The sequence below is a fragment of the Lagopus leucura genome, unplaced genomic scaffold, assembly GCF_019238085.1.
Source record: "Lagopus leucura isolate 7727_CA_CO unplaced genomic scaffold, USGS_WTPT01 Super-Scaffold_100016, whole genome shotgun sequence".
Classification (NCBI taxonomy): domain Eukaryota; kingdom Metazoa; phylum Chordata; class Aves; order Galliformes; family Phasianidae; genus Lagopus; species Lagopus leucura.
The window spans coordinates 9714788-9742128 of NW_024962270.1; the positions used below are offsets into that span (position 1 = coordinate 9714788).

The 27341-nt window shown below is 45.1% G+C and overlaps 1 protein-coding gene across 4 annotated transcripts in view; it reads left to right on the forward strand.

Moving 5' to 3' along the window:
- Window positions 1-27341, forward strand: part of ARHGEF9 (Cdc42 guanine nucleotide exchange factor 9) — a 185349-nt gene that overhangs the window by 101779 nt on the left and 56229 nt on the right. For all 4 annotated transcript variants that reach the window (XM_042876384.1, XM_042876383.1, XM_042876386.1 and 1 more), the window contains one exon: window positions 24113-24292. In XM_042876384.1, the coding sequence (XP_042732318.1) occupies window positions 24113-24292 (180 nt within the window). The remainder of the gene's footprint in view (window positions 1-24112; window positions 24293-27341) is intronic.

The window sequence follows — 27341 nt, forward strand, 5'->3', positions numbered from 1 at the left end:
AAAAAAGAAGCCAGCATGTGGTTAGTTCTGTCCATGGCTGATATGAGCTAACCTGTGGGACCTGGAAGCTCTGGGTCCTCAACATCCTTGAATACATTTTAGGAGTACTAATATGCAATACATGCACCTTATAGGAAGCAGCTGTGATGCTTCATGACTTGGCTGGTTCTGTTTTTGGCTCGTCTGCCTTTGGGGGGACAAAGAGAGGCAACGTGCCCAGCAAGATGCTGTAAGGGAGCTCAGTGTGCTTGGAGAGCTGCCCTGAGGTAATAAGATCAATGTTGAAATTTGCCCTCTTAAAAGGGACCCAAATGTGGAATGTGATTTTATAGCAACAGTAAAAAGAATTGTTAATAAAATTAATCTGTAAGGGAAGGACAGCAGGGAAAGAAAAGAGAGGAAATTTTACAGCCCTTAATATACAATAGATGAAGAGTGTAAATCCAGTCCTGGTGCTGGTGTCTGGAAAGTGCTGCTGTTTGACCCCAAATAATGCTGCTACTTCATCTACCCGACAGAACCTACATCGCCAGCACAGTGCCATAATTCACATCCCTGTTGGAAAATGCTGTTGTCAAGGCCAAGGACCGAGCTGTGTCAAGCCCAAGAGATTTGCCCATTGCACCTCCTGGTGAATCAGTGTGGTGTAACCTTGTGCTGCTGCTGCTCTGATACTTCAGTGTGTGCTACAGGGCTTAAATCTGTCAGTGAAACAACAGCATGTCTGTGTGAGCAGAAAGAGGGGGAATCATGGAGGGATGAGCCATGTCGATCCATTCAGGGCATGCTCCGTGGGGAGATGCACACCTACATGTGTGTGAGAGATCTGTGGGAAATATCAAGGAAAGGGGAAGGGGACGGTGTGACATGTCACAGTAAGGTTTGTCATTTGGTACCATTAAGTGTGAAGAGCCTTTTGATGGGCTGTTCTTGCTTTTTGGTAAGATTGTTGCCTCAAGAAAGGGAATTGCTTAGGAAAGTAGAGAAGAGTAGATGTGCAGAGTTAATGCAGGAAAGAGAGAAATGCTGCTCATGGGAAGAACACCAGCCTGGCAGCTGGTGGGTGTTTGGTGATGGGTCTGGGACCAGAGCTGGCGGCAGGGCTTTGCTGCTTCCCAGGAGCTGTTGTGGTCTGGCCTTCCACAAACTGTGACTTGAAAATCTGGAAGAAATACTTTTTATTTGTTTAGTGGTTTGGACCTATAAAACTGAAACTCGTAATACTCTGGTAAAGTATTTGAGGCCATACAGCATTCCTTATTGAACTCACAGGTTTCAGAGACTTCTTCCATTTTCTTAGCAGCATAGAAGTGTGACCTCCATAATGTTCAATAGGATATTGAGAAATTGAGGCCAGTTTAACAAGAAAAGCTGCCTTTTTGGTGCTCTGGCTCCTCCATTTCTTTTCTGTCTATAGTGATGTCAGTAATAGTGTAAGTGAACCTTCTAGTTCCTAAAAAAAAAAAAAGGTGAGTTTAATCCACGCGTGTTAGGGACTGGTTTGAGACAGATGTTTTATCAGAACCGTTTACCCATGGCTGGAATAATAAAGCAAAACGTCTTGACAGCAGGATTTGGAAAGTCAGAAATTGTCATGCTTTGCATTGTTTCAAGCTTGTTTGTGGCCATTCTAACAAGGTAAATTGTTGTTTGGAAATTTCAGGGAATACCAAGACCCTGTGGATGGAGGGGAGGCCCTCCAGGTGGTGGTGTCTGACAGTGCAGGGGTACCTGTGTGCTTGGGCTTGACCTGGAGAGGAGATCCAAACCACAGTGTCTGAGCTGCAAACCTGAAGCCCAGCAGCAGAGATGTCTGTAGCTGGATTTTTGAATGCTGTATTTTTGAAATTGGAAGGACCAATGTGTCCTTCCAGTTAAGATAAGATAAGAAATTGTGCTCATCAGAATTCTGTAGCACTGCAGTTTTTCCTCACCTGGGAACCTAGGTTTTTGAGGGACTAGAGAACAGTATGTTATGGGAGTTTGCAGTCTTTTATTTATCTCACTTATTAATAATTCTTTGCTAGTGAGTGCAGATGGTGGGTTTCTTTAGGGGCATATAGCACTTTCCTGTTTTTAATCTTTTCTTATTGATGAGTTAGGCCTGCCAGCTGACTAGGAATTAATTACTGCACTGCTTTCTTCCCCCAGATCCTCTACCCCTGAGGCCAGTCCCTTGCAAAGCTAGAGGAAAGGCAGCTTTTAACCTCTAGCACTGACTACTTGGGACAAGAGCATGTTTAAATCAAAGAAACTCCTAAGATATGTTGATGCATGTAGGAATGGAGAGTGATACCCAGCTCCCATCTAGCACATGGGTATCCCGTAGCCACAGCTTCTTGGCTGGGCAGCAGTGTTCTCAGTAACACCATGAGGATGCCTGCACAGAGGTACAGCTAGGAAACACAGCTGCACTGTTCACAGTACCTCTAAGTTAAAATAATATCCTCTCCTGACAGCTGGGATCCTTTTGTCAAGGTTTTGGGAAGGTAAGAGTCAAAATAAGTGATTTTCTGAAGCTTGTTTAGGGCAGAATTGCTTTCTTGAGAGAGCAGGAGCTGTGAGGCTAAAGGGAATGCTGCTAATATTGAAAACCCACTGTCTTTCTATACCAAGGGTTTAGCTCACCCACACTTGCCTTGGGATTTATTCTCGTGCTCTAGAGGCAGTAGCACAACCCCAGGATGTTGGATTGTCCCTGTGGGCTGCTCCTATGCACATGAGGTTATCTGTGTTGGAAAGCAAAACACTACCAAGAAAAATCTCACTGTATTGCTCTGGGGAGAAGGAGGTCAAGCAGGCAGGAGAGCAGCTCTTCCCCTTGGAGTGTGGCAAAGCACACTGACATCATGAGAGCGGGAAAGATTGAACCTAAACTGCAATTAGCCCTAATGAAGATGCTCTCTGTTCCTCTCTGGCGGCGGATGCATGCTCACGGCAGAGCCACGGTGATGCTGACATCTTTGGCAGGCAACCAAACCGGCTGCCGCCACATCTCCTGCCCTTGTCCTTCCTCCTCCATTGAAGCTTGTTTTGCTGTGGGTTATGTTGCTGATGCAGTTAGAAGGCCGTGCCAATGCCTGCGCTTCTGGCTTGTGGTTGGTGTCTGTAGTTGCTGCAGAGAAGAAGCTGGTTGCCCTGTGGTGCCCTTAACGTCGTAAGAGAAAGCAGCTGAGGTGTTGGAGCTTGATGACAGGCTGGGCCTGGATGTGTGGATATGTGTGTATCCTTTTCTTTGTTGGTTTTTTTTTTATTGTTTTTTTTTTTTTTTTTTCTTTTTAATCTTCTACGTTTTCCTTTCTAAAACTCTTCAATAGCAAATGGATTGTTACTAATTAATTACAGTTGTCGTATGCATATAAGACTTTATTGCACTTGAGGGCTTTCAGAAGCAATGTGCACACACACACGTGCCTCCGTATGCGCTCACAGGTAAAAAATAAATCTTCACTATGCATGTTTAGAAATGAAAGCAAAAGAAGCTGAAAACCACAGAGAAACCTCAGGTACCAATTTCCCAGAGGTACCACTGATGGGAAGAGAATTTCATGCAGGACAGCAAAAAAAAACAAACAAAACCAAAAAGCAAACAAAAAAACAAACTCAAAATCCAAAAAAGCAGTGAAAGAGGAAACTCCCTTCAGGTTTCAGTTGAAGAATTACCCTGAAGTATTGGCTGCCCACGGTTTTCTGTACAAAATCTCTCCTGGGCCCTGCTCAGTCTGCTCTTATTTTCCAGCACTGAGGTTGGGAAGCAGAGGCTAACTCAGCGCAGCAGCCCTGCAGCTGGTGGGTCTGCTGCCTTGTCTGCGCAGGTTGTCATCTTGAAGGTATCAAGCGGCAGAATTGAAAAATGACAAAGAAATCTCCATCGTACAAGGCACAGAATAAAAAGGAGATGGCTGAGATAACAGTAATTTAAAACCCCTGTTATTAATACTGCCTGGGGCGCTGCAGTGGAAGGATTTGCATGTGCTCAGTAGTTGTCTCCATGGGCAGTAGCTGCTTTCCTCTTTGCACAGCTCAGGCAATCCTGTTTTCATTTTTCTTCATTTTTTTCTTTGATTTCTTAGTTTTCCTTAGCCTTCTTAGGCGCATTCTGTGCTCCTAAGCCCAGCTGCACTGGATCTGCAGTATGAATACAGCATCTCGGGCTGGAGGAGGCTGTGTTGTGACAAGTTTAATTTCTGCAGATAGATGCATGCTGTTAAATTAAGGAAAGGAATTCTGGTCAAAGCAAGGAATTTAGGATGAGATGTTGTTAAGTGCTTTGAAGTGTTCACCCAGCAGAACATCTGAATGTTCTCCAGCCCTTTTCTAGCCACTGTGCTCTGAACAAGTAGAACAGAAAGTTACCAGGGCCAGAGGGAGGAAAACACGAGCCAGTGTGGCCCTGTAACCCACCCGTGCTTTTGGACTGTAGGATTTTGGGTTGGATACGCTATTTTGTGAGTATTTTCACCATGGTGAAACTGGCATAGAACTAAACTTCTTGGTGCCAGTAGTGTGGAGAGGTTGGCGCTAGTTGATTTAGATCCTTTGCAAAGACATTTCCAGAGCAGCGTTACATGGCAAGCTCTCAGCTGCCTCTGAACAAAGTTTCTGTATGCTTGAATGATTTGCATGCAAGTATAAATCTATGCTTCCCAATAAAGCTCTGTCAATAAGAGTACCACATCCTCTGCATGCAAGGCAGTGCTTAAATTAAAGCTGCTAGATAAAAGGCTTGTAGGAAGAGCACTGAGCAGAGAGAGGACATCAGGAGGTGTGTGAGCTGCAGAGCTGCCAGCACGCGGCTGATGTGCGGCTCTGAGTTTGGGGGGCATCACGTCTGTGCTTTCCTTCTGCCTCTCTGGGGGCAGAACAGAGGGGCACAGCACACAGTCTGGCCAGAGAAAAGAGGGTTGAAATCCTGGCAGAAGGATCAGGGGGTGCTGTGTCTCTTATCCAGGAGATGTGCAGTGCGTGCATCTGAGGGTTGATAGGCATAAATCTACAAAAGGCAGAAGTAGTCCTTAAGATGATGCTGGGAAGGACTGAAGTAATGTTATGTGGGGCTTGTGGCTGCTTTTGCTGTGCTGTTACCTTCACCTGTGTTGGTGCACTCTCCCCTGGTATGTTCCTCACCTCAGTGTGCTGGTTGGATTGGTGGTGCTGAGTGTTTTCAGGTTAGCCACACAAGCAAAACCATTCCTCTGGAAGAGAATGCAAGCAGCGCTTTTCCCCATTTAACTGTATTCCACGTCTGCAATTGCCCAGACTGATCTGAAAGCAGAAATGCTCATACAAAACAGCTCTTCGGTGGGTTATGCAAGGAGAGAGGATTTCTCTTTGGACGTAGATCCTCAAATCCTGGTCAAGAAGCTAAAAAGCTGTGTCTGTGTCACAGCACTCGATCCAAATGACTGTTGAATTGTAATTGAAGGACCCTCTATCTTCTGCTTTCCTTTTCAAGTTCTGTTCTGCTTTAACCTTCGTCTGTTTGCACGGCAGCGTGTAAGGTTTGTAGTGCAACTCTGTACACTGAAGTGTGTGCATGTTTATAATTTATTGCTAGAATCTTTTTCATTGTAGAATATTGCACGTCTTCTATTTTATTATGGGTAAAAGAGGAATCAAATTTGGCTTGGATGCCTCAGAAATGTCTGGGAATTAGCTAGGTGTAAACATACCATTTCTCAAATTTGGATGGGTTGACTACCCATTAGTCACTTGTTTTCCCTTAATTCTTGGTCTCCCCTTGATATCATTCCCCTTAGCAAAAATCCTGCAGGAATAGGTAACCCAGTCCTACCCTGGGATTAGAGGACTCAGTCCTGGTCTCATTCACACTTGGAAAAGCCAAAAATAAACCTGTTGGAAATTGGGAAATCTGACATTTTGGCATTGATTTCCTAACTCTGCTGGTGACTTCTGGATTCCTGTCTGCTTGAAACTGGACCAGTAACCATTAATTCAGGAAGCAGCTTTTGACCTGCTTTGGTTTGAGCTTCATGGGGGTGTACTGACCTTGATCCTTCATTAATATAAAATCAGCTCAGTGTCCTCTGCTGGGGGAAAGATCTCTGCTTTAACCACACAGTGTTCTTGTGACCTGAGGCAGACTGTTGTGTGCCAGCGCTGGGTCTTGGGATATCCCATGGACCATCTCTTCTGACAAAAGGTTGTCTTTCCAGATCCTAAGTCTTTCTCACTTCAGGCTGTCAGGGGCTTTGGAAACCAACCTTGTTTCAGCATTTCTGCTCCTTGCCATGTTTATGCCTTTCAGAGCTACTGAGCTATTTAACAGGAAAGCATATATCAGTGCAGAAACATCAGCCTGAAAAAGAATATTTCTGATGCCTGCAATGTGAGCCACAAATGTTTATTTGGAGAGTATATTCAGGAGTGATTTGGGCTTGGTGAGAATGGCAGAAAATGTTTTGAAGTATGGAAAATGTTTCCATCTTTCCCTAAGCACAATAATAACTTCTTATTCAAGACGGAAAGGATGATCTGTGGATGGATTACTTTGGGAGCAAGTCCTGGCCTGGAGCAGGAGGAGGTATGTGGAGGTGGGATTGATGTGCATCTTCACAGTGAAAGATGGCAAAAAGGAAAAACAACCAAACCAAAACCAAGCAACAAATATCTGGCTACCTCCTTCCCTGCAAAACACTTGTGTGTGTGCGGCTGCACTCTGCACGGTGCATTCAGTGCGGCAACTCAGAGCATTTGGCCTCTGGTGTTTTAGAGGTTGTAATAGCCAAAATGACTTCTCTCCCAATGAGCACACAAGGGGAAAATGGCCTTGGTCTGGCATGCTGAGGTGACCTGCTGCTAGGTGCCTGGTCTTGCGTTCCTTAGGAGCTGGCGTAGTGATGTGCAGACAAATCCCTTTTGCTTTTATTTCATGTTTTGTTTGCTGGGGGATGCTGTGATTTTTTTCCTCTTTCGAAAAAATGATTTGTCAGTTTGATGCTAATCTTTCACCCAGATAATGAATTCTGACTACTTAGAGTGATTTAAGCTTTTGAGTTTTTCTTTTCTTGCATTAGCAGAGGACAATACCGAGCATTACCAGGGTAACCAAATAACCAGAGAAGAGATGTGAGGGTTGCAGCTGCACGCACCAGCAGACAGCGGTGTGTGGCTCACGGGGAGAGCAGTTCCTGCAGCAGCCTTGTGTTGTGCTGGCGGGAGGAAGCCTGAGCTGTATCAGGGCGATCAAAGACTGACAATGAGCTAACAGGGTGAGATGGCCATAAAAACTCAAGGTACGATCCAAGGGTGTATTAGGAGATGAATTTCTAGTAGAGATTAATGCTGCTGTGCCAGACAGTGGTGCAACCTCACTTGGAATAGAGTAGCCCGTTTGATCGCAAATATTCAGCAAAATGAATTCAAACTGGAACAGGGACAAGGGCAATCAGGGGAATGGAGGAGCTGTCTGTGACGGGAGGCTGACAAGAGCTCTCAGGACAGACACCCGCAGGGAGGAGAACTTCTTCAGCCAGAAGATGGAAGGATGAATAGGTATTGGGTGCTCACTGAAAATGTGGGCTGCAGGCCAGGAGATGCTTTCTGAGCATCAGACAGGTTTAGAGCAGCCTCCATTGGGCTCCTAACTGGGTCCAAAAATGTCTGCAGAATGGGAACCTGCTGGCAGGCTTATGTACAGAATAACTAATTAGTCCTAATGGCCAAATCTTAAAGTTTTTGCAACCCTTTTTTTGTTAAAAAAAAGGCCAAAGCCTTCACCCAAGGAGCAAACCTGGCTTTAGTGTGTGTGCGCCAGGCACGGTGCCTGCTATTTCACCTGTTGCAGAGCTCTAGTCCACATTTTGCCAAGATGGTAAATTATGTGGTGTTAACTAGTGTTGCTGGGTTCCCATGGCAACCCTTTTGCTAATTAACGCACAGTGGCAAGGGAAAAAAAATCTGTCCTTAATGATGAATTAATTTGACAAGACCGTTATGGTAAGAAGAGTTCTGAATAGGCACTCTGAAGGTGTAGAGCAGGGATATGAGCACGTTTGTTGCTTCTAAAAAGAATAATGGGGAGGAAGAAAAACATGTCAGTGTGGTTCTGTCCTTGCAGCCTCCAAACAGCAACCCTCCTAGCAACTGGGAAAGGGTTAGCATTTGGAAAGGAAACTAATTATCCTGAAAAGTATACAAGAGCTGTATAGAGGAAGGTACCTCAGAATATAACTCTAATTGATTTTCTTGTTTGGTCCTTTTTGGTAAGGTGTTTTGAGTCACATTTTGGTGTTTAAAAGATTAGTTAAAAATTAAGTGAATTCAGGAAATTGCATGAAGGAATTGGAAAATTTACACTATTTTGTATCCAAAAAACCACAATTTCTCACAGACTGCTCCTGTATTTCAGTCTGCTCTATTCTTTCTTGTAGCAGCCATGGGGCATCCCCAGTGGCTCCCAGGAGATGGGCCCAAATGAGACCACAGATTGATCATTGTTCGGAATTTTGGAAGAGAACCCACTGCCACTTCACAGCGTGGCCCTGACTGCTGATGCTGTGGCCTTTGGAGCACATCAGCAGTAAATCAGGAGCAAGAAAAACAGCAACTTCCCCACACGTTAGGGCTGAGTTGTAAGCATAGGTGCCATCAGTGGGCACGTCTTAGACCCCGCAGCACTTTGTGCAAAAGGTATTGAGTTAAGTCTCAGTGTTGTGGCTAAATTCATTGTACTCTGCCCTCTTGAATCCTCCCCTCCCAACTAAAGGTGTTGCACATCTTTAGTTAGACAGAGGTGTGCATCACAAACTTCTGCATTACGTGGACCACCACATAAAGGGGAGCCGGGAGGTGACTTGGCATCATGTTAGCATCCATGCCTTCCTCCTGGAAAGGGTCTGGGGTCTCTGCCCACTGCCTGCTGCAGCTTTTAAAGCACCAAGTAAGCAGCCAAGGTTTCCTGGAGTGCATGGCTTCAGGGCAGAGCAGCTGTCTGATGGAGCACAAGGGTTGCCACTCGGCTGCTGGGGTTATCAATGGGAGCATTTGTGGAGAAGTTGCAGGTTGGGCTGCTGTGGAGCATGCCCTGTTTGATGGATCAGCGCCAGCAGACTGAGCAACATAGGTTGCTCATATGATGCATCAAGCAGGATGAAGGCATCTGCTTTCCCCCTCATTCCGCAGGAGAGGCAGAGAATTTCTCATGAGATTTCAGCCTCTACTGATCTCTGTCAATGTCTGAGCATTGTGGGGTTGTGCTTTCTTGGTGACACATCTGTACTACCCTGGGAAAAACAACCTCCTGCTCATTTGCACAGAGGATGATGTGCACAGGGCTCTGTTTGGCACCCATGGGTGCTATTCTGATGGCTTTGCACAGATGCATGAACTTGCACAAAAGCTGTTCTCGTTGCCCAGAGCTCGTAGCAAAGGAAGCGTGGCTGTTTCCTCTTTACATGATTGCCCCTGGGGAACAGGCACCTTGCACCAAGGAACACTTTCCTTTCTCCCTTGGTAGCTAGTGCTGTCTGGAGATAAACGTGCCAGTACCTGTTACCAGCACACCATCTGTGTTTTAACTCCCCCAAATCAATCTAAGTGCAAAAAATACTCACGGCTCCCTTCTGGCTCTGAGTGACCCAAAGATGGAGTGGCTGCAGGCCTTATAGCCATGTAAGCAATGCTGGAAGTTGCCATCAGCGGTAGTGCAGGCACCTTCATGGAGGAGTTCTGCATGTCTGTATATTTTTATTTATTTAAGGTTGTTTGGGGCACTGAAATAACCTGCTCTACAGCAATCACAAATCTCCTTTGGGCTTAATTGGCTGCTGATTTGAGTTGTTAGAAGTTGTTTTGAGAATATGTTTGCAAAGAGTGTCAGTAATGCTGGGAGCAAGATGACTTTTGCCTTTTTAAGAAGAAAAAGGCCATTTGTCCACATATGTACATCTCAGGACACGTGGATTCGCAGGAGAGCGGGAGAGGTGAGGCTGCACACCCAGAAAGCCCCAGGCCTCCTGGCACAGCGAGGTGGAAGAATTGGAGGGTGTCACTACGGCCCTTTGCCTACAGCATTCAGCAGCACTGTACTGCTTCTAGCACAGAGATGGGGCTGCCGGGAGAGCTGTGGCTCTCAGCAAGATGATGCCTCCATGGCCACGTCTCTCTTGGGGACTGGAGGAGACACAGCCCCTGCCTTGCTCTGGGTGCTGCAGTTTGGGAGACAACATTGGGCTTCATTAAAATTAGACATATTTGGGAAAAAGTAGGTGCTCAGAGAGTGTGTCTGTAATTGCACTATGGGAACAAACATTGCTGCTCTTAGAGTGCTGTTGTTGGGTTGTAATAACACGACCCTTTTACTGTCATAGCCCAGTGTACAGCAGTGAAGATGGACTGTGTGTATCAGAGTATTATTTAGGCTGTCGTGGAACTCACTGTAGAGAAATGGGGGAGTTTGGTGCTCACCTTGCATCACCAAAGAGACTTTGAGGTCTTGCCTGGGACTGCAGAGCCTTCCTAGTGGAGCCCAATTGCCTGACCAGCTTGTTGTGCAGTAGCTCTCACTTGGGCACAGCTGCTGGCACTATTATGGAACAACCACAGCCTGCCTCTGCTAATCTTGCTTTTGAGAAGCTTCTTTCAGACCGTTATCAACAACCCAAGTTCTTTCATTTTTCATTCAAAGATTTCTTCACCTTGTAGGTAGGAAATATATTGTTGGTGTTTTGATTTTAGGCAGTTAGAGTGGACCGTCTCTCTATTTCAGATGATACACTCATAGCTCTCCCCATTGTACCTGGCTTGCTCCAAAAGTAATACCTCCTATTTATTTCCATGGAAATGACAACAAAAACACAGTAATGCTATTTGGTAGGGCAAATTCTCAGCTACAAAACACTGTTTTTCAATACAGTTCACTCCAGGAGGACTTTACTTTTGGACAAGCCCTTGTACATAAATAATATCTTTCTTGGAGCTGTTTAAGCTATGTTAGTGCAGTCTCTGTAATGGTGGTTTAGCTAAGCTTTTAACAGGTTTAATCTCTTTTTGGATATTAATCCCCCCAAAACCTCTGATAAAATTTGTTGCTTTTCTCTGAATCCCTCCCACGCTATCAATATCTGAAATGAGTTGCCTTGTGCAGAACAAGCCAGAGGAGGAGGAATTGTTACAGCTTCTTACAGCTCTTGCTTTCATAGCTGTGCTTTTAGGACTCCTCTCCAATTTTCTGCCACTGTTATGTCCTGCTTCCTTGCCCTGTGAGCCTCTCCCCCATTGAATATGGGTCTGGAATGAGCTGGCCTCCCCCATTCACTAGCTTTATTTCTAGGTATGCAGAGATATTTGGAAAGTTTCTCTATTTGATACTATTGGGGAAGGTAATTGAATATTATCTCTTCTGTGTTGCAGTAAAGATGTAAAGGTAATGAGGACTGCAACAAACAGTTGATGTTGGGTCCTGTTTCTAGTTTCTTGCACTGTTCTTTCTTGCTTTGTGCTGCATCTCAGGATCTCTTAGCCTATGTGACAGCAAACTCAAGCTGTGGGCCAGGTTATCAAAGGCTGTGACTGAACTGGAGGGGAAATTATCTTTTTTTTTTCTCCATCATGTTGCTGTAGAAATCGCGCACTCTCCTATGAAACAACAGCACACTTTGGACAACCTCTTTTGTCAACTATTTGATCTGAAAAAGCAAGGCCTGCTCTGTCAAACCATCCAGTGCTCCCATGTGAACCCCAGCTGAGCCACGTCCTCAAAGCCATGCTCCTCATGGCTGGAACTGAGCAGGGTCCCAAAATCTCTCCTTGTCCAAAAATGTTTCTTTGTGATTTTGAGATGTCCAGGTTTTCTCCAGCTGTTATGGAGGCAATAGCAGGAAAGGAGGGTTTTGTAACAACATACTTGACCGCTGCTGACATTCCGCTCCTCTTCTCTGCCCTCCTTCCCTTTGGATAAATTTCTTGGCTGGTCCAGCTGTGCAGTTTGGAAAGAAGGCAGCTGTCATCGTGAGAAATGCTGGCCATAAAAAGTAATGGGAAAATATGTGAGGGTAGGATAATGTATTCTTTCTCTGCCAGAGCTGCAGGAAGGAAGAGCAGTGAGAGGTATGCAGTCACAATGGAAACCTGTGTGAGAGATCAGGTTTGATCCTGCCTGTCTCCTTCTCTTTGGGTGAACCATGAAACAAAAATAAGAGGCAGTCTGAGCTCCTACCACATTTTCACAGGGCTTGTTTGAATGAAGATTTACTTAGACTTAACTTAGACTGAAAGCTTACTAGAGCCACTTAGTTCTTCCAGGTGGAGTACATATCTAGGCCAGTAGTAAAAATTCATTACGAGATGTCTACAAGAGGGTACTTGCCAAGCACTTGCCCAAAGAGAGCATCTTGAAAGCTTTTGACAAACAGTATCAATTTTTAATGATACCTAGAAATAACTAGTGCTGCCAGAGTTTGCCACAGCATTTATAAAGCCCTGGGAATATCTGGGATGGAACAGGCTGCATTGCAGGCAGGTGTACATGCTCTTGTTTTCAGCAACTAGTCAAAATAGCTGTAGCAACAGTTTTTATTTCTGAGTGTTGGGCTTATTTTGCTATCAGTTAATGTGCATTTACAGATGTGTTACCTCTGATTGCTCACCATCTCTCTAGTAGCAGTGTAATTGCAGTTGGCACAGTTTAGCCATCTTTCCTGTAGGTAGTCATGGCCGTCCATCACTGTTTTCACTCTTCAGTGCCTGCCTGACCCATGGATATGATTGCCATGAGCTGCCCAGCACACAGTGTGTACACTGTAACTGCATGCAGATTGCTTGCCATGCAAATAATACATGATAGATGAAGCTGATCCTAAGCAGATTCTTTAATTGGGATGACATACTCAAATGAGCTCAACCATGACAGCTTGGGCAAGTTTCAATCCAAATTCAACTTCGGCTGTCATCAGGCACCCTCAGCTCTACCTGTGAGTAGCAGACTCCGCAGACTCTCATTTGTAGTTCATGCTAGTTATGCTCTAAAAAAACTGTGCTAATAACTGCAGGCAGCATTGAAATCTATTGGCTGAGACATCAGACACTAGGGTTAGATACTCCTCGAAGCAAGAATCTGATGCGTTCGATGAGCATAGGCTTACAGATGTTCCAACTGACTTTGGTTCCACTATTCACATGAGTAAGGACAGAGCCTACAGCACAAACCTCTTTCTGTGCTCTGCACATAGCGAGAAAGAATGGTGTTATGGGGAAATAAGAAAAGCTTTGGAGCTTTGCATTGAGATGTTTGCCTTTCTGCAGAGTGAGCATGGATGCCCATCTTCTCGTCTTCTGAATGCCATTTCTGAGCTGCATGTGGCCCTGTCCCATTGTTTTCCTAAAACGCAACCAGGATTTGTTCAGTAGTGCAGTGCCCTGGGACAGGCCAGGGAAAGGAAAGATCTCTGATGCAGAGCCCATGCAGCCAGAGCTCAGCTTCACACGAGCTGTGCTGCCTGTCCTGCTGGGCTGAATCACGGCCCAGGATGAGCTGAATGTTTTCCACCCAGGGGCTGGGCTGGGTTTTATCAAGCTCCTTTTGCCTTTCCCCTCTGATCTGGGAGTTGACGTTTTTTAAGCATAGGTCTTTTGAAAGTAACGTTTTGGTTCACCCTTAGAGTTGCCATTTGACTTCTTTGTCGTAATGTGTCCTGATTAATGATTAATTGCAAAGGACGTGTTCCAACTCCAGCCTGTGTCCCGGGGTGCTTGTCGCAGCAATGATACACTAGGTGATTACTCACTCCTCTTAACCTGACAGCTGTATTTCTTTCCCTGACTGGTTAATGACCTTGACCAGGTACAGGCATGCTTTCTCAGTGTATGTGGTTGGGGATGTGCAAATTCCTCTTTCACTTGCATGACCTTCATTTATCCAAGTTAAAAAAAGGAGCTGTTCTATGAACAGATGGAGCGTTATTTCTAGAGGTAGGTGAATAATGCAAAAATTTATTCATTCCAAATCCCTTCGGATAACTCAGATGTTTGCCTTAAGATAGTGTTGCAAATCCTAGTGCAAATATCTGCTCATATGAATGTTCAGCCTGACCATCTTGAAAATTGTATGTGAATGTGGTAGTCATCGAGTCCAGGAGCAAGAGTAGTGCCGGGAGACTTAATTGATTCATTAAGGAAATTAGGAATTATCACTATTTTAAGCAGTAGTTACAGAACATGTAGTTTGTACATAATGAAGTCAGACTGAAAAAGGTTGTCAAATCATAGCAGGTAAAAATAATTATGTGAAAGCCAATCTGTTCGTGGATAATTCACCAAGGAGGAAATGCTGCTAAAATCAGCAAATGTTTGCTGCAAGTAGTTCGCTTGGCTCTTCTTGTTCCTTAATGAATTGAATCTATTCACCAGGGAAAACATCATGTTGCCTGGAATAAAACAAATTGTATTTGTATGCTTCTTCCCCATGCATTTGGCCCCATTTTAACACGAACACACTAGTTATGCTGTGGAGCTGATTTTATTACGGCAGAAATAAAACCAAGTTTGCAACTCTAGCTTTCAGACGCTAAGCTCTGGAATAGATATGTGGGAGAGAGGCCTTTTAATTCCATTGCACTTCTGTCTGAAGTCTTTATCCCTTACCAACATGCACTTCAGGAGCTGTGTCTGTTCCCTGGGCACACAGTGAGGGGCTCTCAGCAGCCAGGGGCTTCCAGCAGTGTTGGTGTGGGGTTGCCATGCACTGCTGCCAGGGATCATGTGTGTGGCCTGCTTGGGCACACGAGTTGGCTCACAAGTTCCTGGTCCGTTCCTGGTCCACACGCTTTCTGCTGTACTGGGAGCTGTGTGAGTCATTATGCTCCAGCTATGGTCCTTTTGGATGGAAATTATACTTTTAAATATATACTGTGATTACATACGGCGGTGATGGGCTCGTTTGAAGGAACTGGAATGTGAGCCATAAAGTTGAGTGGCTGCCATTATGTGCTGCGTTTGCCAACAGATAATAGACAATGATATTTCATCTGTGACAAGTTTGCCCTCTAGACTTTGAATAGAATTCTCTCACTACGTAGTTGCTTTCTTCAGCGCCATCCAGGTACAGCTTTGTCATCCCAGGCAGCAAGTGTGGCCGCTACGGGTTGCAGGGGTGGGATGTAGAGGGCCAGGCTGGCACACATCCTGCACAGCAGGACTGCAGGGATGGGAAGGGCCGGCTTGCACAGGAGCCACCAGACAGTAACTTCTGATCATTGCTAACCTGAGCTGAATTGAGAAAAGCAGCTTAGGGGAGGAAGCTGCATATCCCATTGCTGATCTGGCCAATCCCTGTAATAGGCTTACAGGGCTTGATGACAATCTGCAGGGGAGTTGCATACATTTATTTTATTACCTTACTGGTGAGATAACCTCTTACATCCGGGTTTGACCATTGAGCTTTTTACTAAGAAAATAGACGATGATACAGAGTGAATTAGATGGAAATAATGTCAGGCCCAGTGCATGACATCCACCTCTTGAAACCAAGGGAGAAAAAGTGTGTGCTGTGATGTACACCTGCAAGGCTGCCTCCTTCTCTTCCTTACCTCTTCTGTCAGTTCTCCAAAAGCGATGCTTACTGTGGGGCTTACACTGGAGCAAGCTGAATGCTTTTGGAACCCAGGAGTGGGGCAGAACGTCATGCAGCCAGGGCTGCTGCCTCTGCAAGGGCACCTGAAGCCGGGGTGCTTTTTGGGGTCGCATGTTGCTTCCCCATCCACGTCTCGCTTTGTGCTTTCTTTTCATTAAGATTTGCCATAAGCCAGGGTCTGCAAAACATTCTGAAGATGGCATTCTCCTCTTTGTATTGTATCTGCAAATGAGCTGGTCCTTGGTTTTACGAGATGTAAACTGCAGTGCCCTACACCAGGGAATCAGGAGATCAGAGCAGCACATGAGGAGCCTGAGCAGCACTGTTACCAGGGTAATACAAGCAGCTGGACTTAAGTCTGTCCCAAGCACTGATTTGCAATACTGGCAACCTCTGTTTCTTAAGTACTAGGTTCTCATCACTTTTATCACTTTGCTAAATATCTTTTTTTTTTTTTAATTTTCTTCTTCTTTAATGCTATTATTTTAACCTCGTACTACAATAACAATATATGGGAATTGTGCATTAAGGCTGTTAACTGATAATGTGTTTTAATTCATTGCGGTATAACATGGCAGAATGCATGTCATGTGATGTATGGATAACATGACATAATTTAAAACACACTGCAGTGACTGATGTCACAGAGGGACTCTTGCTGCCTGCTCCCTGTGCTTGGCCATCTAGGAGTGACGTTTCTGCTTTGCATTAGCAGACTTAAATTTGAGTTAATTTCCTTTCCTGATCTTTAGACCCTGACTGTGTCAGCTTTTAAAGAACAATGTATCTACTTATGTTTTCATCAGTTCTGGTCCTGTCACTTCATCCTACCATGGATGTTTGATTCCAGATAAGTGAAATGGCTGCACTTGCTGCTCGTGGTGTATGTCCCCGTGTGCTGGTGGCTGTGTTCTGTCGGGCAGGTATGGGATGATTTAGGTGTTGTCACCTGCTCTGTGATGCGGGTGCCTGCTGCAGTTCTGCAGTTGCTCTGAGGGTGCAGACCCTGCATCTGGGACAAGCAGCTCCAAGTGCCGTTGTGCAGAGCTGTGTTGTGTGGAATAATGAAATCCATTGGGAGTAATTTGTGTAATTTGCTCTTTAATTTCTTTTCGCTTTGGAAACTTCCATGCCCTGGAGTAACAGGTGTTGAACATTTTGAAATAATCTCTAAATCATCAAGTGCTTTTGCCTTCCTCAGAGCAGTTACGATTTCACTTTCCCCCCCCCCGCACAAAACCATTCAGCTGCTCAGATCAACACTGTTTCCCTGCAGCCAGACGGTCTGCTCCATGGGAGGAAGTTTTTCTACTTTCCTTTTTGAGGAAGGCATGGGATTTGGGGCAGGAATCTAGGTATTCCTGATATTCCTTATATTCCTATATCTAATCTGATATTCCTGGCACTTCCAGGCAAGTCTTGGTTATCCCCAAATGGCTTTTGAGGCAGTGGATCAGCTGCGCCGCAGCACAGGGATGCTCAGAACAATCTGCATACAGCTGAGCTCTCAGTGCTGTGCGTCCTCAACTGCATCACCGTTGCTCTTCACTGTACATTCCCAGAGCTTAATTTATACATATTTTGTAATATCTGTGGTTTTGCTTATTATTTTATACGCTGGATAAACGAGAAAGAACTGTATCAGTTTTCCCCGAGTCCTGCAGCAGCCTGTACGCAACATTAGCCGGCACTACGTTTGCTGCAGCAGTGAGCATCTGGGCCAGGCTGGGTTTATTAACACTGCAAACATTGATAACAGACCCTGCCTGCTTCCTTCACCACGTTGTGCTGTGCAGGGTCAGCTGGGTAAGATGAAATGGGGCATAAATCAAAGCACGGCTGTGGTCCTCTGCTCGCAGGAAGGATTTTCAGTATGTCTGTAGGTCTTTAAGGTCATTTCTGCCGTCATTTAGGAATGTGAGAAGTCCTCATTTTTGGTCACAGGACTGGGATTTACACAGCTTTAAACCTCCATATGCCTTTAGACCTTTGTTTTCCACATGCCGTAGTGCGGGATTCGTGCTGACAGCCGGTGCTGGTGCTGGGAGCTCGTTCATTGGAAGAGAGGTTTTGCTTGCCTGGGTAATGTAAACTTTGAGCACCAGAACCAATCCCATAATTCATGTGATTTAAAAGATCATGGTCAGTGGCTATTTGTAATTACTCTACACAGAAGATATGTCATCAGGCAAGAGGAAGCTTAATGTGCCCCATACGCAGAAAGGATTGGAAAGTAATTATGGCAATGGGCACCACCAGAGCACAGGCTTGCTGCTGCTCCAGAGCCAATTAAAAACCACAAGGGCCGAGTTTTACTGGGGTAACTCCAGCTCCTTCATAGCCCTTTTCTTCATTCCTGCCTTGATCTTATAGGCAATCTCAGCTCTCTAGATGTGGTAAGCGGCTCTACGTTATGGCTGTTACAATTAATAGGAATGACATGGAGAATAGCATACCGTGGAGTCTGCTACTGTGCCTCAGATGAGACCAGGTGATTTCATTTGTGCCAGGCACTCTGCAAGAAAATTTAAATCAATGAAGAATGTAATAACCCAGCCCTAATGAGCCTTTCAGTCTGCGCTGATCCTCCACCTTCATATACACATAAAGCTTCCAACCAACAGGGGGGTAGCAGAGGCTCTCTCACTCCAATCAGCACTTCTCAGCTGCAGTCCAGGCATTTGTCAAATTCATCAAAGGGCTTGAAAGAGAAAGTTCTTTGCCTCGCGCTTAACTTTCTTGACATTGCACCTCTTTAGAGAATATGTAAATCAAGTGGAGATTCTCTCCTGTTTGTTTGGTGGGGGAGCCATATGGCTAATCCATAGTGATTGAGCGTTATTCAGTCTGTGTAACTTCTGATGAGGGGTTTAAAAATAAGCACGTGATCAAAGGGGCTTTTGGGAAATTATAAAAAAACAACAGCATAAAAGCATAACCTGGTGGGCTGGGGTGACATTTGCTGAGTGCTTCCCTTCTGTATGCTCTGTGACAGCAAAGCTGCCATAGTTGTGAAAAGCAGAGATTTGGGACCAAGTCACCTTCCGTGGTTTCTGTGGTCTGCTTGGCTCAGGCGAGCGCCCACCAAAACACTTCCACAGTGTCATGATTTTCTGGTTTTTGTTATCAATATTCCGCACCGTAACATCATGTTGAGCACTGGGAGTTACTGCGTTAATGCTCCAGTTCTGTGAACTGTCAGTGTTTCTGGGTAGAGAAGAACTACTTATCCCAGTAGACTTTCACTGTTCTGTTTCTGTTTTCCATTCAGAAGGAAAGATCAAACTGTTTGGGAGTCATGAGGTTGCCCCTTCTTTTGCTGCTCGTCTCTGTGGTTTGTGCTCCCTAGCCATCTCACCTTCAGCATTAGAGTAAGGCTTTTGGTTTTGGACGCTCTCTCTCCCATTTCATTTAATTTATTAGCTTCAATTCCAATGATATTATATTGTGTTATCTCACATTTTTCTATCATATTTACTATGTTAATTTTCTCCCTTAGCTCACTGCTGTTGTTGTGTTTGTAGGCCCATCTCCCTGCCTATTCCCTTCCCTCATTCCTCCTCTCCTGGGGTATAGGTTGGTGAGTTCCTCCACTCCACTGGGCCGAACCAGCCCAGAAACCAGTGACATGTGGACACACGGTGCTTGTTGTTTAAACGTGGAGATGGATGAGGGGATTGCACAGCAGCCGTGCGCATGTTTCTTGGGACATCTTTAAGATGATGGCATTGCTATTACAGTAAGTAGCCCCATGAGAAACAGCCCTACATTCTGTGCTGTAAGCATTACTGCACGTGAGGGAGCAATGCAATTAAAACATGAGTGGTAAAGCAGCGTAAGGTGCCTTTCTGCTGGGAACACTGGAAGCGAAGTGTCTCCTATTCTGCTGGGCTTACCCAAGGATCCATTTCTTCACCCTGAACTCTGGCTCTCTGTGTATTTTTGCTCGAAGGTATTTTGGCTGCTGCCATTATGGAAAGGAGCCTGTTGAATACAATGGGAAATGCTGTCATTATTTCAGAGTGCCTTTATGGTGTTTGTATACAGGACGTGTCTGTACAAGGACAATTTAAACAAGTGGCATTCTGTCTCTGCTCTTCTCCGTCTCCCCTCCACAGTCTGCCATCCTCATTCTGCAGAGGAGTTCATAGTTCACGTGACTCTGTTTTGAATGGGAACTACCCATAGCAGTGGGTTTTGGTTGATTTTTATTTTTGTTCTTTAACTTTTATAACTCAATTAAACATATTAGAAAATGATCCGATGGCAAAATACCTGCCCTAGGATTATTCATTACAGTCTTGGAAACTTTGCACTTATTTAAAATTTTCTGAGGAGATGGTCTGGTCAACTGCTGGTCGACTTCTCTGGATGTTTTTTGGGGGTGGCTGTTCCTTAGGTGAATTCTGGATCTTTAGAAACTCTGTGCTTAAAAGCCAGTGCAGAATCTCGGGAGCTGAAGGCTGTTATTTATCCCTGCAAGAGTTAGGAATAGAGGTTTGTTTTCCCCAGCCTCAAACTGAATCATCCACCAAAAGAATTTCTGCTATTTTGAGCCCATTTCAGTCTACAGAGACCAGTAAATCCCTGATTTCTTTTTCCAAGTTGGCCATTGAGAAACCAGTAAGTGCTGTCTAGATGAGAATTCTTAGGATTAGGTGATTTCTCTAAAACCTGTTTCAGAGTCAGTTGCCTCACTGCAGGCAGACATTGGCCAAAAACGCATGTCTTGGCTCTGGAAGCAAGCAAGGTGATGGAAGACACAGCAGGTGAGCTCAGCAGAGGTTCTCCAATGCTGAACCACACCACATTTGCTGTGGTGGAGTCTACAGCATCCCTGCTGTGCTGCATATCAGAGTTCCTGAAATAAAACCAGACTAGGAGAGAAAGTAAAATCCACGTGGACCTTACACAGGAGTTATTGAATTGCTTTGTTTGCTGTTGTGAAGCAATCACCTGTTGTACATGAGTATTAGGGGCATTTTATTTAAAATGGGCACCTCCAGAGCAAGGATTTGTGCCTGAATTCTTTACTGGAGTTTTGCAGAGCACTCTGGAAAGCTGTAGTGAAAATTGAACTGAGGGATTGCTGCAAGGCCATTGTCATAGGATCTAGGGCTTCCACCTGGCCGTGCTGTATGTCTGCACGTCTGTCAAACCTGTAAGCACATTATCAGCTAATGTGTTTCTTCTGGCTGCCTCCGTGTCCTTCAGTATAAGCAGTATATTTTCTCCAGATATTCAGATCCTCATTATTATAAATTCACAAGGCTGAGATTCTTCCAGTGGGCCCAGAGAACACAAGGTTATTTACAAAGCCCTTGCACATCAGGAAATTGGTGTCTCTGATAGTGTGATTTAACTATTTGGCCATTACTATGGTGATTATCATTATTTAATCCAATCTTTCTTACCCCTTTTTGGCCACAGCCAGATTATAGCATGAATGTTAAGATGTCAGAAACGTAAACTTCTGCATCACCCACTTAAACAGAAAGAAATAGCCATTTCTAGGGCACGATGCGCCTCACTTGGAGGTACGTAACTGAAATAGCGGAGATGAATCACACTCCAGATGTGTCTCTTTCTCTTCGCTGATTATAGAGTCCTGATGACTGGTTCAGATGCTGTATGGTAGACATCTAAAAGCACGGGAGATAAGTTCCATTCAAAGTCTTTGGCTGAGGATGTCTGACCACAGTGTTTAGGCTCAGACTTGAAACCAAGGGTGTGAACTTTCTGGATTGAACAGCTCTTGTTGCATTTTCTCAGGAAATATACAGTGTTTTATCCTGACCTTTCTCTTGTTCTCATCCTTTGCTGCTGCAGACGTCAGGTTCTGTCTTTGTAACTCTGCCCTGAATGAGTTGGACGGCTGCACAGATGCAGCAAGATGCCTTCCAAAATAAAAGCTGGACCTTTCAATGTCAGGTGCTGACATTTTCTCAGTGGACCCAGCACCCAAATTCTGCTGTCCCATCACTGTCCTGTTACTGCAGGCTGAGCTGTTTTTGTACTTTGGAAGGGTGAGGCTTGCTGCCAGCTTCCTGGTGAGTGGATCCCTTTCCGGGGCTGAGGAAAGGACCAGCTGAATGTCCCTCTGGCAACACTGAGCACACAGCCCTGCTTTTCTGCACTCTCCATCAGCCCTTCTGTGCTCCTCAAAGCTGAGCTTTGGAGCCTCAGGCTTGGAAATTTGCTTCTACGAGGTGGGCTAGGAGACTCTGAAGCACAGTCCCTCTGAAGCTTGGTTTTGGTGACATTTTTGTGGCAGCTCGTACTCAGATCTGCCTGTGTATGAAGTGTATGTCAGTCAAAGCAGAAAAAGCACAAATGCAGCTTCTGCATAATAGCTCTGCTCCTGGTTCATCACCAGTAAAAAGCTGACTGAAATACCCAGTGGCGTTAACAAAGGGAATGAGTGTCAGGCCAACCCGATTTATTTTTTTATAAGATACCTGATTTTCTGGATAAAGAGAGGCCCTCTGCCTCGTCTCGTTAGATGAGTGCCAGACCGCAGTGAACTGCTGGTGGGCGGCAGCCATGGGAGGGAGTGGAGGTGCAGTGTCTCGCTGAGATGCTGTAAGGGAAATATTTCATGCTGCTTCACACATCCCTGGTAAGGTCTCTTAGGGAATGGTATTTACAGTTCTGATCATCTGTATTCAAGAACCTTGTAGCCAAAATGCCCGGGTGCCTGGAGGGCTGCTGAAACACCGGGGAAGGGAGCTGCCCAGGGCTGGGACGAGCTGAGGGTCCTATGCCACCTGACTGCAGCCATCCCTGTATCAAATGCCTGACTGTAAGAGAAAGCCACGCCAATCTGTTAGGTGCCATCTGCAGTAAGTCCAACACATCGTGCCCACTGCTCGACTCTGAGTGGGAGCCTATTGTTAACCCATGCTGCTTTTATTTTCTGTTCTCTTATCCAGAGATCTTGTAAGGTTTGTACTTAGGAAGGCCTTAATATAATATATAGAGAAGCCTTGTTTCTTTTCTTAGATACTGCTTTTGTTATGTAAACCGGCCCTAATAACTGAAGAGCTGAAGCTGTAACTGCAATTGTCACAAATCTGAGAAACTCGATTTCTTAAAGGAAAGTCAGTTCAAGAGAAACTGTACATTAGGTCCTTTAATCTGTTGATGGAATTGCCCATGGGGACTTAAATGCTCTTTCACATTTATGTTGAGAATGCTGCAGCAGTGCCAGAAGATTTACTGCAAGTCCTTACTTTGCAGGTAGTTAAAAGGCATTTTTGTAAGCCAAACTTCTAGCAGAGCTGTTAAGTGCTCTCTAACCATTCCCCGTGCTTCTCCCCTTACCTCACTGTAGTGATGGGTTATTGCATTCACGCTTTGTCTTGCTTGCCTAAATTGAGATATCTGTGGCTGCTAATGTCTTGCAAGGGTTGTAATGGTTACAAAGCTGAGTTTACTCTTTGTAGGTTGAAATTTCTCTCTGGAGGTGAGCCCTAGTGCTCACTGAGTGTATCTCGGGCACCAGAATTAACAAACATGGCTTGGGATGGCTCTGACAAACCAGTCAGCACATGGATAACGTTCAGATGTGCTCAGTTGCTCTGACTGTTCTGTGCTGAATCCTTGCAGTGGTGGGGCACAAACGCTTACTACTCTGCTAAAACCTAAATGACTCGTTGCGAGGAGCAGCAAGTGTCCTGGGCACAGCTGGATGGTTTGTGTGATGTTGTGTGAGTGCCAGCATTTGCATGAGTCCTTCTTGCTGGTGTTAGGTAGGAATTTGTATAAACCTGGGTGGCTTGAAATGAATGTGAGACTCACAGAGGTCATTGCCATGCTGCTGGCTGGCTCTGAAGTGACCATACTCAGTAAGTAGGTCCCGGGGCACCGGGCTGGCCTTGGTGCCGTTCTGAGGGATGGGCCTGCAACAGGTCGGCAGGTGTTCTTGTATGCTGTTCGTCTGCTGGGAACATTTCAAAACAGTCAGTGTGTCATCAACATCAGAGGAATACTAAGCTTGCAGTTATACAAAAAGCGTTCTTCTACATATGTTTGAAAGCTTTGCTTGACTTTGCATGGATTGCCTTCTGAACCTTGAGCTGTGACTGTCTTTAACCAAACAAACTTGTACTGAAACTAAAATTCCTTTGCAGGATGCCATCTTCTGCCTCTGTTGGGACTTCCCAGCTATGCCTTGTGCTGGCTGGCTTGGGCCCAAACAGGTGTGCATGCCCATGCCTGCAGCGAGCGTGGCGGTGAGGGGGGTGTTGCTTTTTCCATGCAAATAGGACCCCACATGCTGAACGTCCACATACCCACTTGCATGTGGGGCATGGTTAGGGGCAGAACAGTGGTCTGAGAAATGGCTGCAGACTGATCTGTATCTTGTTAATACTTCATATGAAGGCAAAATTGTTATGGATTGGAATGGGGGAAAAGTGTTTTCTTTTGGCTGAGCGCTTTCTTTCTGTGCTGCTGCTGCTGTGCATGTGCTTGTGTCAGGGAAACAAGCTCTTACTGACTCTTGGTTTTCTGTTCCCAAAGCTGATCAGTGGTGGTTCTATTGTAAGTGCTGAGGCAGTATGGGATCACGTCACCATGGCCAACCGGGAGTTGGCGTTTAAAGCAGGAGACGTTATCAAGGTGCTGGATGCTTCCAACAAGGACTGGTGGTGGGGTCAGATTGATGACGAAGAAGGATGGTTTCCTGCCAGCTTTGTGAGGGTGAGTGACCTTCTTGTTTTTTCTTCTTCAGCGAATTGCTGCTGTTGCTGCTCGGGTTGGTTGATGAACTGTTCTACTTATTGCATTTGTTGTCATTGGTGCTTATTTCCACTGTGCATGTTTTCCCTGTGAAAAAATGGGAAAGAAAAATGATTTTGAAAGACAGTGGGAGTAGGGCAGAGGATTCAGGCGTTGTGCTCTTGGGATGTGGAATGCCTTTGCTGTGTCTCTTAACCCGCTGTTCCCTCTCTCCTGAAGCATTTCTTTTTTGGAAAACCAGTTGTGTCATGCTAACTGTAAGTAAAGGATTGGGGTCTACAGGCAGCCAGCACTCAGGAGAGCAACCAGCTCTGTTCATTCTTTTAAGGAGACCAGGAACAATTTGGCTTGTCGCTGCTTTTTTGCTGAAGCAGGTATTGTTGTACCTAGCTGTCTCCAGTGGCAACCCAGCCTTTCTGAAATGAAAAGGATTCAAGCATTTAATTTATTTTTATTTTGTTTTATGTGTACGTCTAAAAAAAGTGAAGGCACAAGGAGATGCCCTTCTTGCTATCATTGCTTCTGCTATGTTATTAGGGCTCTCTGGAGCCTTCCTCGGGGAGTCAAGACATCGGCATTGACCTCGTGTGCTTCCTTCTCCTTCTATTCTGCTGAGGGTTTGAAAGGCAGAATCAGAGATTTAATTCCTTTAGAAGCTTAGGGTATCTGGCTCAGAAATGAAGATTTCTTTTGCCATGTGAAATTGTCTGAAAGATGACCCTCTGCTTTGAGCCTCCTGGGCAATTTGACAGCTCTGCAGCGGTCAAGGGGAAGACTTCTTTCTGAAACACACAGTGAAGACAATGCTGCATCTTAAGAAGACACCACGTTACCTTTGGTTCTTTGCCTGCCTTACCCCTCTTCTGAATCCTTCCTCTTTTGGGCAATCCTGCATCATCAAGATCCCTATTTAATTATACCACACCATACAGAAAGCAGCCACTAGCATTAGGAAAACGGGATTTAAAAATAATGACCTTGTACTTCCTAGTGACATACAGTGACTGATTGTGTGCTACTGCGTCCTTCTGATCCCCAGTGCACAATTTTGTTTTCCCCTCTGGTGCTTGTTATGCTGCTCTGATGTCTCTCCTGAGTTTGGCCAGTGCTGAGAGCAAGAGGAACTAAGCTCCCTTGGTGGAAAATGTTAGCACCAATCCCAGAATAAAAAATAGTGTTCAGTGTTTTGTTGAATAGGGCACTGCAAGGCTGACCCTGAACCCAGTGGAAATTATGAGCTTGGTAAATAGATTTGTATGAGGTGCGATCAAGACAATAATCTCATTGGGGGAAATATTCTCACCGGTGTCACAAGCACATCCTATCTGTGTTGCTAGCTGGGAAGGCTGCCTTAGACAAATCTGTCTCATTATTTTTGCTTGATTCAGAGGCTGAAGTATTCTGGGCCAGTTTAATTTCTCAGTGCATTTACCAGTGATGTTTTGTTTGTGATTCAGGGGAAAAGATTTAATACCCATTTTTGTGTAATGTTGTAAGCGTAGTGCTCATGCTAGATTTAATAACAGCCTTGTTTTGCACTGCACTCTTTTCAAAAAAACAACCGGAGGAACAACTTAACAAAACAAACCCATTTACTCTGAGTCCCAAGCCTGTGGATCATCTGGCCTGGCTGAACTTTACATCTCTCCCCACGCTTTTCAGACACTGGGAGACTGTTTTTAGAAGTTGGTAAAAACAAAGGAGAGGAGTACATCAATCTGAGACTGTGAAACACAGAACAGAACGCCTGAAAAACAGCCTGGGATGAACCCTGGGACTTAGCTAGGATCATGATGGCCTTTCCAGGCAAATTTCTTGCCCATTTTCTCACTCCAATGAAATCAACCCTTCGACTCTGCAAGAAGTGGATCAGCTTCCCAGTTGTGAGCCGCTCGCTCAGCACAGCCTGAGATCAGACACCTGCCCTGCAACCAAACCCCGTGCCCTCAAAGTTGGGAGCTGTGTTGGTTTGCTGGCATGAATGATAATTAACATTTCAAAAAAATACACAGATAGAGTTCTGTCACAGTTTGTCCACAGCTCTGTGAAGGAAGGCTGGAGGGGGAAATTCACCACTTGGCTTTCCAAACCTGAGCTGTCTTCTCCCTGCAGTGCTTGTCAGGTTGCAGCCACAAGGCAGCCCTCTTGCTGGCTGTCCTGCACTGAGCAAGCAGATGCCATTTGGGCTGCCATGTTCTGCTCTCCTGCTGGCAGAGGTCGCTTTCTTGCTTCTTCATTTCTATTCTTGCAGATTCCTTTTTCTCCCCTCCCACTTTACTTGCAAAGAGAGAGTAGCTTGGACCAGATGCCTGGAAAGCCATTGGGGCTTTGGATAGGCAACTAGAACCTCTCTTCTCTTTGCAGGATCATTGCAGTTTGTGCTCCTTTAGGGTCCTGTTAAGGACCACTTAACCCAAAACATTTACATTTTGCTTTCATCACCTTTTTTCTTCTTGTGTATTTCTTACTTAACTGGTCACACTTTCATGATGAGGAGGCTGGATGTTTTTTTTGTTGTACTTTGAGTTTTGCTTTTTTGACATGGTACCAGAAAGCTGCCTGATTTAGGCTGGATGGCTCTAGTTTTACACGCATAAGAAAAAATATATATTTTTTTCTATATTCCATTTATTGAATTAGGGGAGGAAAAGGGAACAACATGTGGCATGGCAGAGGATCTAAAGCAGAGTAAGGGGAGACAGGACAGACCAAATGGGTGTAAAACCAAACAGGGTTAATTTCAGTATGTTTTTGACTGCAGGTCTCCCTTAGATGCTAACAGATGGTGCACCTCTGTTAGCATCACTGCAAAGTCAGATTTCTGTTGAAGTTGTTTGGATCTTTCCTGCATACAAACCTGGGCTGGAAAACATGGTTTGCAGTGAGACGTCTGACGCTTCTTGCTTTGCAGCCAGATCATATGAAAAGCTTTGGCAGAGGATTTGGCACTCACAGAACCTCATAGCAGGAAAAATTCCCATTTGTAAGCGCAGAGAAAAACAGCAACCTG